Source organism: Sciurus carolinensis, chromosome 13 (genome assembly GCF_902686445.1).
Source record: "Sciurus carolinensis chromosome 13, mSciCar1.2, whole genome shotgun sequence".
In the NCBI taxonomy this organism is placed as follows: Eukaryota; Metazoa; Chordata; class Mammalia; order Rodentia; family Sciuridae; genus Sciurus; species Sciurus carolinensis.
This window is the reverse complement of record NC_062225.1, coordinates 47,669,905-47,683,241: the sequence shown is the minus strand read 5'-3', so window position 1 is coordinate 47,683,241 and position 13,337 is coordinate 47,669,905. Positions and strand designations below refer to the sequence as shown.

General features: G+C 32.7%; 2 protein-coding genes across 4 annotated transcripts in view; one reads left to right on the top strand and one right to left on the bottom strand.

Moving 5' to 3' along the window:
* The window catches only part of Cfap36 (cilia and flagella associated protein 36), a 37,055-nt gene extending 32,510 nt beyond the window's left edge, over positions 1-4,545 (top strand). Inside the window, exons 9-10 of one of the 2 annotated variants that reach the window (XM_047522388.1) lie at positions 140-289; positions 809-4,540. In XM_047522388.1, coding sequence (XP_047378344.1) covers positions 140-289; positions 809-910 — 252 coding nt within the window. In that variant the 3' untranslated portion in view covers positions 911-4,540. Of the gene's footprint in view, positions 1-139; positions 290-808 lie in introns of both variants that reach the window. The other variant, XM_047522389.1, reaches the window with a different exon arrangement.
* Positions 3,488-13,337, bottom strand: part of Ppp4r3b (protein phosphatase 4 regulatory subunit 3B) — a 65,423-nt gene continuing 55,573 nt past the window's right edge. For both annotated transcript variants that reach the window (XM_047522384.1, XM_047522383.1), the window contains exons 15-16: positions 13,113-13,315; positions 3,488-4,952 (exon numbers count right to left, since the gene is read on the bottom strand). In XM_047522384.1, coding sequence (XP_047378340.1) covers positions 4,857-4,952; positions 13,113-13,315 — 299 coding nt within the window. In that variant the 3' untranslated portion in view covers positions 3,488-4,856. The remainder of the gene's footprint in view (positions 4,953-13,112; positions 13,316-13,337) is intronic.

Below are 13,337 nucleotides of genomic sequence, written 5' to 3'. Positions count from 1 at the left end.
AGTATTGGGAACAATGTAAACAGCCACACTTAAGACTTTTGTTGTGATCTTGAACTCAAACTTTTAATTGAATCTAATTATCTTTGCCACTTACTATGTGGACATGAATTTAAAGAGTTTCTTCTATTATTTGACCCAGAACTTGTCAGCTCTTGGAACAGAAGAGCTGCGACAACGAGAGCACTATCTCAAACAGAAGAGAGATAAGTTGATGTCCATGAGAAAGGATATAAGGACTAAGCAGATCCAAAATACAGAGCAAAAAGGAAAACCTGTGGGGGAGATAGAGGTATGGTTAGCCTTGGTGTGCCACAATTTTATATCTAGAGGTAGAATTCTCAAAATCAGATTATGTGCAAAAAAGCCTCTAATGAATTTTGCTTGTAGATTCATTCATTTTAACCACCCTGCTAGTGCAACAGTGGCTACATCTTTTCTAGGAAGAGTGAGTTGTAATGATTTTATGAGGTAGAAATGAGCAGTTTCATTGTAAGTTTTTTTTTTTTTTCTTGTTTTTTTACTTGCTTTGCTCTGAGTTGATAAGGGGTCAGTGGTCATCTTACCTAAGCCATCTGAAATGTGTGAAATGTCCTGTCAATATCTGAGCCACCACCTCCAGGAGAGTTTAAGAGATTTTTACAAAAAAGAGATTTAGGGAACCTAGTTTACCCCCGCCCCTGAAAAAGTCCTTAATCTTTGTTCTTTTGAGGCTGTATGTTGGGAATTTTAGACAAATGAACCCATTTTATATTGTAGCCAATTTTTTTCTTTTTTTTTTCTTTTTTTCTTTTTTTCTTTTTTTTTTAAGGAAATGACAGAGAAACCAGAAATGACAGCAGAGGAGAAACAAACACTCCTAAAGAGGCGCTTGCTTGCAGAGAAACTTAAAGAAGAAGTTATTAATAAGTAATAATTAAAAATTAGCAAAAGTCCAAATTTTCTTAAAAATAAATTATTTAATCCTTAAATCAAGACTGTTAGTTTTAAGTAAATACTTGTTTTCTAAATGCAAATAGAAGTTCATCATATTAAACATTTGAGGTAAAGGACAGTGCAGAAGGCCAGCTACTTGTACTAATTAATTTAATACAAATTTTGGGGTAATGTTTTCTCTTAGAGGCATAGAAACTAGTTGATAGCATGTTCATTCTGACTTGGACAACTACTGTTTGTGGTAGGCATTTTGCTGCGCACTGAAGATAGTAGTCAACTAGATTGAAGGGAGGTCCCTGTCTTCCTGGAGTTAATGAAGAATGCTCACAGAGCAAAGTGTTAGAAAGGAGGAATTCAAGCACCTTTAATACCAGCTACTTGGGAGGCTCCGGCAGGATGAATGCCAGTTTGAGGCCAGCTTAGGCACTCAGCAAGACCCTGTCTCAAAAATAAAAAGGGCTGGGAATGAAGCTCAGTGGCAGAGCACCCCTGGGTTCAATCCCTAGTAGCACCAAAATTTTTTAAGAATAATAATTTAAATATAAAAGATAAAGGAATAGTGCAGAGTACAGGTTGGTTAAACTTCCCTGAGCAAGTGATATTTAAGCTTATTGGAAGGGTAATTGCATTGAGGGAAAGAATAACTCAGGTCCTGCAGCAGAAAAAAGAAAAAAGCACATACTGAGGAACTGTAATATGAGTGGAGAGGGTTAGCATATGAAATTGAAAATAGGTGGGGTATTGTTCATATATGTTGGGCTTGAAGGGATATGAAGATTTTAATTTTATAATATGGGGCAGCTGGGAGGTTACCTTATCAAATTATTTTCATATTTTAAAGATGCATGGTTGTTATATGGATACTAGTGGTTGTGCTAGAATAGTTATGGGTTTACCGGGTAGGAAGCAATACAATCAAAAGAGAAGATTCTTTGGGCAGTCTTAAGAGAGACTGAACATTTACCATGTACATTTGAGGCAGGATAACTAGGACTTGGAAAATAGAGGTGGGGAAAGAATTTATCCAGTTTCTAGAAAAGCTACCATGAAAACAACGGGAACAACTGCCTGAGCTTGTTGAGGGAAGTGCTACCACTGGGTGCAAGTTTTTTAAAAGACCCTAGAATAGTTTTCTGTAGTCTGTTGAAAGATACATCTGTATGTTTTTTTGTGGTACTAGACATCAAAGCTAGGAGCACTTTACCACTGATCCACAACTCCAACCCTTTTTATATTTGAGACAAGCTTTTAAGTTGCCCAGGCTGGCCTTGAACTGGTGACCCTCCTGACTTAGCTTCCTGAGTTGCTGGGACTACAGATGTGTAGCACTATGCCCAGCTTTGGTATCCCTTTTAAAAAGTTTGTAATTACGGCTGGGTGCTATTTAGAAAAACAAAAAACAAAAAAACCAAAACTAATTTTTAACAAAACTTGCTCATCTTATAAAGTTCCAGATTCCAAACTACAGAAAAAAAATTATTCTACATTGGTAACATTACTAGATGGATAAGGAAACCTAGTGCTTAAAAGAGGAATGTGTTTCATGTAATTTTTAATTAAAAATAGCTTTTATATCGACTACATGTTTACAGATATTTTAAGAGGACCTAAGGTATACAAATGTGGGTTCTGGTTTGCTACAATGAGTGAAAATAAAGATCTGCCTGAAGGCAGTTATTTAAGATAGTGAATGTGGACTCGCTGTGTTATCAAGGTATGTTTTATTCTCATGTGGGTAAGGATATGTACCATGAAAACATTCACATTTCTGATATAAGGTTTCTATGATGAAGACAATTTACAAGTTTGAGACTTAAGACAGTTTTTCAAAAGGGAAATTAAAGATAACTTCCTACTGGAACTTAAGAAGAGTCAAGAGTAAATAGGGAAATATTTTAGGCATGGGCTGCTTAGATTATAAGAAGCAATTTACTAAAAGCTAATAGGCTTGATAAAATTTACTTGAAAGTGATCATGTGATCTTGACTGAAAATAACCTCACTTGTGTTATGAAGTTGTAAGGATTTTATTATATGTTTACCTGTAATCAAGAAGTAAGAGTTGCTGTGATCTTTGGTGCTGAGATTTACTTGTTCAAGTCTCACCTTCTATAAGTAATCAGTGATATTTAAAGTGCAGTAGACCATCTGTTTAGGGCTTTCATTCAGATTAGTGTATGATTTAGTGGCTTATAATAAATTTATGGATGATAATTTTAGGCTTTTAAAAGACAATGTAAAATGGAGTTAATTTATATTCACCATAAAACAAACACAAACATCAATCATGGAATTACAGGGTCACATTTTAATTCCTGAATTTTACAGTTCAGCATTAATATCACCACATGTATACAAATGGTGTAAAACAAGTACAGTGGTATTTTTAATACAAAATAAACATCTGTTTTATGGAAAAACTATACTTCATATCTACACAGACAGCCCATCTTTTCCAAACAATAGCCAAAATTAAAATTAACTACAAAATCTCCAAAACAGGGGAAACTGCTTCAGTTTAAGCTATTCCAGGAAAAAATGGACCCATTAACACATTACAAAGGTGACCTAAAGACTGTAGCTGGAATTACTATTTTTAGATTTTTTTTTTTTTCCCAATGCATTAAATTGTAGTTTGGGGACATTTTTCTCATCTCAGCATGATCTCAGATCATAGATGAGCAAACTAACATTAAAATATTTACAGTTAACTGCTGTTCTAAAAATAAAACATTGTAACTGTTTGCCTCAATTTGTTACTTTAAATTCATTTACGTACATGGAATGTGCTTTTACTCTTTAAAAAAGCAGCCTTTGTATTACATACACCCTTGTCTGAGGAAAAGTTTCCTGTGCTGCATGTGACTTTGACATAACTCCTTGGATCAAAATGGCTTCTAGATATTAAATACTACAATCCAGCACTTTTTAAAAAAATTAGTCTTTACAAATTACGCTTTCATACTTGCCTGCAGCTCTGATGATAAACACAAGTTTACTAACAAAGCAGAAAGGGACTTCAGAATATCTTCTACGAAGGATTGTACTGGTAGGTGGCTGAAAAACATTCTGTTCTGTCCATTCCCAAGATTTTGAAGAGGATCATTCTGGAATACTAACGAACTGTTTCTTGGCTGCTGTTATCTCAAAAGTGCTGATTTTAATTATATTAACAAAACTATCCATTTTGAATGCAGCTTATTTTTATCAGAATACTTATTGAAAATCCTTGGTGTAGAAAACTCAACATGTGCTGTAATACAGGGTGTACTTCCCTCCAACTACCCAAAAAGCTGAATTTCTGTGAAGTCTTAAAAAAAAAAAGTGGTCCCAAAAGCTTGACTTCATTTTTTTTTTTTTGATAGTTCTATTTGTTTTCCATAAAAATTTTCTTTAAAAAGAGGCAACTGCTTAAAACAACAACATGGTCAGCACCATTATACAAGTAATGTTATTGGGTTTGCAACTGAAGTTTTATTAATTTTTTTCTAGACTGGATACCCCCCCTGGAGCAACCCTGCGTGAATATTATTTTACCAACCTTTTCCCTCCCCAAACCATCCGAAACCTGAGACTTTCCTTGCTGAGAAGCTATCTCCCAGGTTCTGGTAACTAGTCTTTTTTTTTTTTTTTTTTTTTTTAATTAAAAAAAAAATTTTTTTTTTTTTTCCTTTTTTTCTTTTTAAACAGCCTGAAAGGCAAACCCCTTAATTACTAGCAAGCAATCAAGTTCCTGGGAATCCTGGGTTTTTTTTTTTTTACAGAACTAAACTCTCCTAGATGATATACTGAGTATCTTCTGCTACTCCTTGTATATTTATAAGTTCAAGTGAGAAAGCTTTCTGATTCAGATTTTTCCACTCATTGAACAGTTGCAGCATTTTAGTAAGAAGACCACACGGTGGGAGTCCCCCAGTAAATATTTTATGAGCCAAGACGTGGTCTTTTCCTGGGAGATGTTTCTTCTTCTTCTTCTTCCTCTTCATCATCTGGATAATCCACTAAGCCAACCAAACTTCCCTATTGAAGAATTAAAAAAATGTTTTAAACAGGTAACTTAGAAAAAAACAAAAACTTACTGGTACAATTATTAGTACAAATGTTTTCGCTAAAGATATTAGAAACTATTTTTCTAAATCACACATATCCAGTATTAACACATTTGAATTTAAAGACACTGCTTGAAATTGTGAATATTAACTGAGTACTAATTGGTATCACACTCAGCAGTCCTCAACTTTTCTGTTGTTTCTTAGATTTTTAATGAAACCTCAGAACTCAATTCAATTCAGTAAAATTTCACCGGGAAAATTAATCTTTTTGAGTAATAGGACTAACAATCATAACATTTGGAAGCTAGAAAGGATGTTGGAGATGAACTAGTTGTCTCTTAATTTTATACTAAGAAGTCTGTAGTCTATGTTCATATGTATACTTTATTACTCAGCGCAGAGTTTTCATTCTGCTTTGAAGAATAGTTTAAAAGGCTGACAATAGCACTTGAAACAGTTACTAAAAGCTAATATCTGAAAATAAGGATGAGGCAATTCAAGGCTTTTGACCTTTTATGAGTAATGGACCCCTTTCAAAGTCGGATTAAAGCTTGGTGCACTCTCCAGAAAATTTTAGCAGTCCATAGGACTACAATCACTTTGAACCAATTCCATGAAACTTAACAGATATCCCACAGATTAAGAGGGCTAAGTGCAAATACCCTTCAGATCTGTAGTAGATGAACAAACAGAACTGAAGTAACTCATTCTTCATAAGAACACAGGCATCTGGTGTTAACATTTTACTGAAACATCATAAGTAAGACTTTAGGGCTTTGAGCACCTAGAATAGTTACCAAAAAGTCTGTGAACCAAACATATTTGTGAGAATCCTACTTCTTGCTCAGCAAAATCACATGTATGTCTGAAATTCTGATAAGCAAGAGGCAGCATATTAATATATTGATTGTAGTCTGAGTTCAAATTACAATGTTGTTACTTTATATCTGCATGAACCTGGGCAAGTGATTGAATATTTCCATATTCAGTTTTCTTCATCTGTAAAATCAGCATAGTAATAGTAGTAGTAGTAGTAGTAGTAGTATTTAGGTCTCACTGAACTGTTTGAAAATTAAACTGAATACAAAACAAAAACTGAAAACAAAAGATGTTTTCACTTTGGCAGAGTACTTGGTATGTAGTGTCCAGTAAGTGCTGTTAGCTTCCATTTATCATTATTTCTGTTATTTGGTTTCTAAGTCACACAAATTGGGAGAGAAGAAAGAAGAACTGCAGTAGAAAAAGGCATCAGTGATATTCACAAAGATGACTTTGAGTTACCAATAAAAGTTTAATTATGCTTAAGAAGATGTATCAATGTATAATTATTTTAGTCCTAAATGGTTAACACCTAAAATGATTTTTTTTGGCTTAAGATTAATAAATTGTCTGAAAAGCCAATCAAAACAATTTAATTTTGAATTTTATTCATATTTTCAATGCATACACATACCAAAAACATACATTTAAAAATCATATTTACAATAAAAATAAAAATACAAAATGTGAAATGCTGGAAGTCAAAAGGTTTATAATCCAGATGTACCCTATGAAGTTGGATGGAGTCCATATTTTTAATATACATCCAGAAATTTATTGTTTTAAAATATCAGGTTGTTAATAAGTACAGCTACTCACAATCATATTCACATAAGAAATACAATGTAGAAAGGTTTTGATGTTAGTACATAAAAGTTCCATTTTCTTCTTTTAAACTCTTGTATTCCATTGTATGGCTATACCCCATCACATATTTAAATTTTGTTAGATGTCTGGATTGTTTTCCAAGAGTATTCTCTTAAAATTTTTCTTTTTTACAATGATTTTCCTTATTAATGAAGTTGAGAACCATTTTTGTATATGGAATATTATATGGATAAGATATAAAGTTGTTAAAGATTTTTGCACTGTTAAGTTAGTTCATCTAGTTTTTTTCTTTCTCAGCACTAATTCTTAAAAATCATTACATCTGTATAATTAGAGAACCTGCATTGACTATAGCTGTTGGAAGACCAATAAATATATTTACTTCTGCCTCCTTAAACTTCACCAAAGTGAAAGAAATTTACAGAGGTACATAGCCTCAAAGAAATGAGAAAATAGCAGAGGAAGTTAAGGAATTTTTGGAAAAGAGAAATCAGAGGCAAGGTAAACTCATATAATAGAAAGAAAGAAACCAGAACTAAATATCTGTAAAGGGAAAAAGAAATGAGAATCAAACGGATTTTTCTTAAAGAACTTCAGAAAAAAACTAGACAATAAAGCTGTGAAAACAGTGGGGGAAAAGAGGAAATACAAGTAAAACAGACAAATGGGTCACTGATTCTGTCTCCTCTGACAGCCAGGAAATCTGTGTTCCTCCATCACTACCACTTCTAAAGAAAATAAACTCTATAGCGAAAATAACGCTATTAAGAACTTTGGGACTTCAGGCAAAGTAAAGGGCAAAGGTAAGATGCCAGGAAGAAAATGGGATAAATTTAATTTGGTATACTAAGCAGGCACACCTCTCCCCTCTGATATTAGCTCTTCTTCCTCCTCAGGCTCACAACACCTCAGTCAAGCTTATACTTCCCAGATGTAGTAGACTCACCGCATTGTAACAATTAGATGGCTCCATGGCCTAAGTAGGAACTAAGTGGGTAATTAAACTACAGATAAACTACCTTCCCCAAAAGCATTGCTCTAAGCCCACACCATAAAAATTACCCTTTTAAATACTTCCAAAGTAAAAAGTACAGTTCAGTAGTCTTAGTATATTAAACCATCATTACTAATTCCAGAACATTTTCATCACCCTCCCTTACCCCCAAAAGGCCCAAACCTATTAACAGTCACTCTATTACTTCCTCTTCCTAGGGTCCTGGCAACCACTAATCTTTGTTTCCATGGATCTGTGGCCTATGGTCTTCTGTGAATGGTTTACTTCATTTGTTTTTGAAGTTTAATCTATATTGTAGCATATATCAGTACATCATTCCCTTTCATGTCTGATTAATAGCCATTATACAGACATACCACATTAATCTACCCTAATGTATAGCAGATATGGGTTATTCCCACTTTTTGGCTATTATGAATAATGCTGCTATTAACATTCATGTACAAGGTTCAGAGTGGACATGTTTTCAGTTTTCTTGAGTATATACTTAGGTGTGGAATTGCTGGGTCACATGGTTGACTTGTATGTTTAATTTTCTGGGGAACTGCCAGACTGTACTCCAAAGCTCATAAGATGTGAATCTAAGTGGGTCACAATTTCTTTGCATCCTTGCCAACACCACTTCTGTCCATTTTTTGTTAAAATTACAATCCTTCTATTGGTTGTGAAAGGTACTTACTGCAGTTTTGATTTGCATTTCCTTAGCTGGCTAATAATGCTGAATACTTATGTACTTTGTGTCATTTTCTTTGGAGAAATGTCTATTCAAATACTTGCCCATTTCAAAACTGACTTGTCACACTGAGGTATGGGGTACCAATTCCTTATTTCATATGTGATTTGCAAATATTTTATCCCATTTTGTGGGTTGTCTTCTCATTTTACAGTAGTGTCCTCTGATGCATATGTTTTTAATTTTGATGAAATTAAATTTATTTCTTTTTTGTGTCATATATAAGAAATCCCTGCCTAATCCAAGTTCATGAACATTTACACCTGTTTTTTTCCTCAGAGTTTTATACTTTTAATCCTATGTTTAGTTCTTTTATTCATTTTGAGTTAAATATTGTACATGGTGTGAATTAGGGGTCCAACTTTTTTTGGCATGTGGATATCTAGTTTATAACATCATTTGTTGAAAAGACGATTCTTTGACTGAACTGACAACTTGTTAAATCTGTAAACTTTTTCTTTTTTTTCCTGAGATAGAGTCTTGCTATGTTGCCCAGGTTGGCTTTGCACTCCTGAACTCAAGCAAGCTTCCTGCCTCAGCATCCCAAGTAGTTGGGACTACAGACTTGTGCTACAGTGCCCAGTTACTTTTTTTTTTTTTTAATATTTTTTTAGATGTTGATAGACCTTTATTTTATTCATTTATTTATATGTGGTGCTGAGGACTGAACCCAGTGCCTCACACATGCTAGGCAAGTGCTCTACCACTGAGCCACAACCCCAGCCCCCAGTTACTTATTTTTTAATATGAAAGAAAATCCATGATCATCAAAAATATGAGGAAAATTTCCAATACAAAACAAAGGATTCATTAATAAAAGTTAAAAAAAAAATCAGTGACAATTTTTTTCCTGAAAGAAACCAATCATCTAAGTAAATTATAATTAGAGGAATTTAAATATGCAAGGATATTTCAACATTCAGTAGTTAGGAAACCATAGTATTTAATATGCATAATATGTAATAACATTAATATGATGTTAACAATATATATAATTCATAATATTAACAAATCTAGAATGGAATTCAAGAATCATCCTTCAGTGAAGGAAATAAAAAAGATATCTTACTAACACATCATTTTTTTAAAAATCATCAAAAGTGATAGTTTTGGTATCTCCCTTTTGATATTTACAACTTTTATTTTGCCTAATTGCTTTGACCAATAAACCAGAACAGTTAAATAATAGCAGTGACAGTGGCATTTTTTTTTTTTTTTTTAATGTCATGTTCCTGGTCCGAAGCATTCCCACTTAAAGTACAAAACAGGCTTTTAATAACAGAAGTATATATCAGGTTAAGAAATTATCCGTTTATTCCTATTTTACATTTGGAAATAATTATCAGAATTATAAACACATTCTATAATGTATGTGAAATGATGTCTGTAGGTCACATTGCTGCAATGCTTCCAACTGCAAAGAGCAGGAAATAAATGTCCATTAACAATTTAATTAAAGACTAAGGCATATTCATCCTTTTGAACTCTGTAGGGATTTTTTAATATTTTGCCATGGAAAGGTCAACAAGATAAATTTTACATGAAAAAAAAATTAAGGGTTGACTATCTTCTGCAAATCTGTAGCAAAAGAAGTATCTATTTTAGCATTCACTAATAGCATCTTATTGTGACTTTATAAGTATTTTTCTCATAGAAAATGTGTATATAACAAAGAAATACTTTGTGTCTTTATAGCATTCAAATCTTTAAAAAGTAGCTTTTTAAAAATTTCATTTGGAGCTGAAGGCTTGCCCATTTTCAACTGTATAAAATTGACTGTGGTGGTGAAACAGCTACACTAAGGGCCACTGGAATAAAAAACCTGAAATCTTTTAGGAATGTGGCCAGTTTTTCAAGACGATTGTGAACAAATTTAACTAGTCCTTTACTTCTGTGAATTCCTATCTTACTTAATCTCAAAATTTTGTGATGGGGCAATTAACTTGTGTTTCAAGAACAATCACTGTTTTTATCCCAAGAGAGACAGAACAAATATTATGTATTCTGTTGTTAGTGACAACAGGGTTTTAGAAAACACATTTGTGCTTGTACTTAATTGAAAAAATTATCTTGAAGGATAACACATTAAAAATGTAAAGCAATATTACCAAAAAAGGGACAAGAAAACAGAAATGATTAATAGGAAAGAAAAGTTATGAAAACTGTAAGACAAACCCAGAAGGCTCCCATAGTTACAGTGGAAGTACAGAAAATGTTCCAAAATAAGACATGACTGTTCAATGGACAAACCATGACTGTTCAAGTAGGACATGACTGTTAAATTTCAAAATATAGGGCTAAAATCCCAAATGCTTTCAGGAAAAAAATAAAATCACACAAAAAGGATGAGGAATACAAATGTCTTTAAAGCTTCTGAGAGCAATAACTTCAAACTTTTTGGAAAAATTATTGCCAATCTGGTTTTGCATTCATTTAAACTGTTAATCAATTGAGTTTTTAAAAAAGAAATTTTCATACCTGCAAAATCTCAAATTTTACCTCTCTCATGGTATTCTTTTTTTCAGGAAACAAGATATACTCCATCAAAATGAGACAGGAAATCAAGAAAAAGAACACAGACATAGGATATGGGAAATAAATATTACAAGATAGGAGAGAAGCAAAAAGAGTCTTAGGGTAAGGGCAAAGGAAGCCTCAAGACAATGGCTGTGTGGCAAATTTTGAGAGCAACTAGTCTAGCACAGAATGAAAGATTTGAGAAAAATACACGAAAATAACCTAAGAGGTCCTTCAGAATTAGCAATGGACACAACTATTTTAACAAAAGAAAAAACAGTGCTGTATTTACTCTAGAAAAAGTGAAAATGTATAAAGACTAATGGTACAGAAGAGTATAAATAATATTTATGTTGTCTTCATTATCACAAACTTATTGAACACTTTAAAAAATCATGATAAAGGGAAGAATAAGGGTGAGGATGTAAGGAATATTCAAGTGTAAATATAAAAAAGCTGAATCTTCATTTCATAGTAAGGAATTAAATTATGTCTGAACTTGATAAAACAACACGGCAGCAATAACATATTACTTACAAAGAAAAAAACGGGTATTAAGAATGTAAAGCACCAGGCACTGTGGTGCACGCCTGTAATCCCACCAACTTGGGAGGCTGAGGATGGAGGATCACAAGTTCAAAGGCAGCTCGGTAACTTAGCAAGCCCCTGCTTCAAAATAAAAAAGGGAAGGGGATGTGGCTCAGTGGTTGAAAGCCCCTTGGTTCAATCCTTAATATCAAAAAGGAAAAAAAAAAAAAGTATATATATATAAAAAATATATATAAATATATATATAAAATATATATACTTTTATAGAAAGAATTAGAGTACTGATTTTTTTCCTAATATAATTGTGACCAATATTTGACTTTTGAAAATAAGTGCATGTATTATGTTGATTTAAAAAAGAAAATGCCAAGCAATAATCTAAGCAGTACACATTTACTAAATAAATTTCTTAACAAGCTTTATAAAGCAAGTGCTAATATATCTCCATATAAAATCAGATAACTAGGGCCTAGAGAAATTAAATAACTTATTCAAGGTCAAACAGCTAGAAAGAAACAGAGCCAAGATTTGAACCACACAATAAATTCCATGGTAGATATTCTTAATGTCTCAATATATTAAATAGTCCTACTGAAAAGTGAAAATTAATTTTAATAAATCTCACTATTAAGTATAACTAATGCATCAATAAAAGAAAAAATGATGATTCTACATTTCTGTTAACAGTAAACTCAAAGTATAGTTTCTGTTCAAAACAAGACGCATTCCCTCAGTTAGGTTTTGTACTACTATAACATTTTCCTTGTTTTGTCCATCTACACATACACTAACCACTGTCCTATATTGATGCATTTTAATTTCTAAGTCACTCTTTTTGGGGAAAGAATGGTTTCACATAGTGAAAAATAAAAATAAGCAAGAAAGTAGTTTCACATAAAATTTAAATTTGTTTATAAAAAGAAAAGTAACCAATGGGAAGTACATTTGCTATGAGAATTACAGATATATTCTTTATATCCTTAACCAAAGATTCATTTACATTAAGGAAAACATAAACTGATTTTTAAAAGGCACTATGAACAGACAACACACAGAAAATTCAACATTACGAATATAGTAAGGGACATATAATTGGAAAAGAAGTATCATATACTCTACCTAACTGGAAAAGATTAAAAACAATTATAACAGTACTGGCCAAGCTGCAGTGATTCAGGTACACTGATATACTGCTGATGGGAAAATAAACGGTACAGACCTCTTGGAGATGAATTTGATAATATGTGTGAAGACATTCCTACTACTGTATCTATTCAAGAAAATAATGTACAATGACGAGGAGTCAAATCAGTGAAATATCAGAATCAACTTAGTACTAAAAAACAATCAGGTTTGGGGAGGGATGGGAAGAGATGCTTACATATATTATGATATAGCTAAATAAAATCAAATTCTATAGTCAACAACATTTTAATAACAAAAACATTCTTAGAATAAACAGAAGCAGACACACAATGTGTTTATAGGAGTATTTCAATTTTGTGTCAGATAAACCCACAGATCTGAAGAAAAGTATATATTACCCATCATGTTCCGATTACACCTTTGAAATCGCTCTGATTTTACAAATTTTCTTCAGTAAACATGAAATAATTTTACAGATGGAAAAGGCAGAGTTTGTTTTTGTGTAATGCTAATTCACATACCTTGGTGGCTGTTACTGACGAAGTCAAGTTTGTAGTTTTGGAAGAAGAACCATTAGAACTTGCTGGTGATGTCTGAGCCACTACAGATTTACTGTTTGTACTGTTTGTTCCATTAGCAGCACTGGCAGAGTGGGAGAAAGTAAATTTGAAGCCACCAGAAGATGTCCTTTTGGGAAGGTTTTCCTTATCTTCACTTTCTTTTGCTAAAGCAAAAGTAAAAATTTG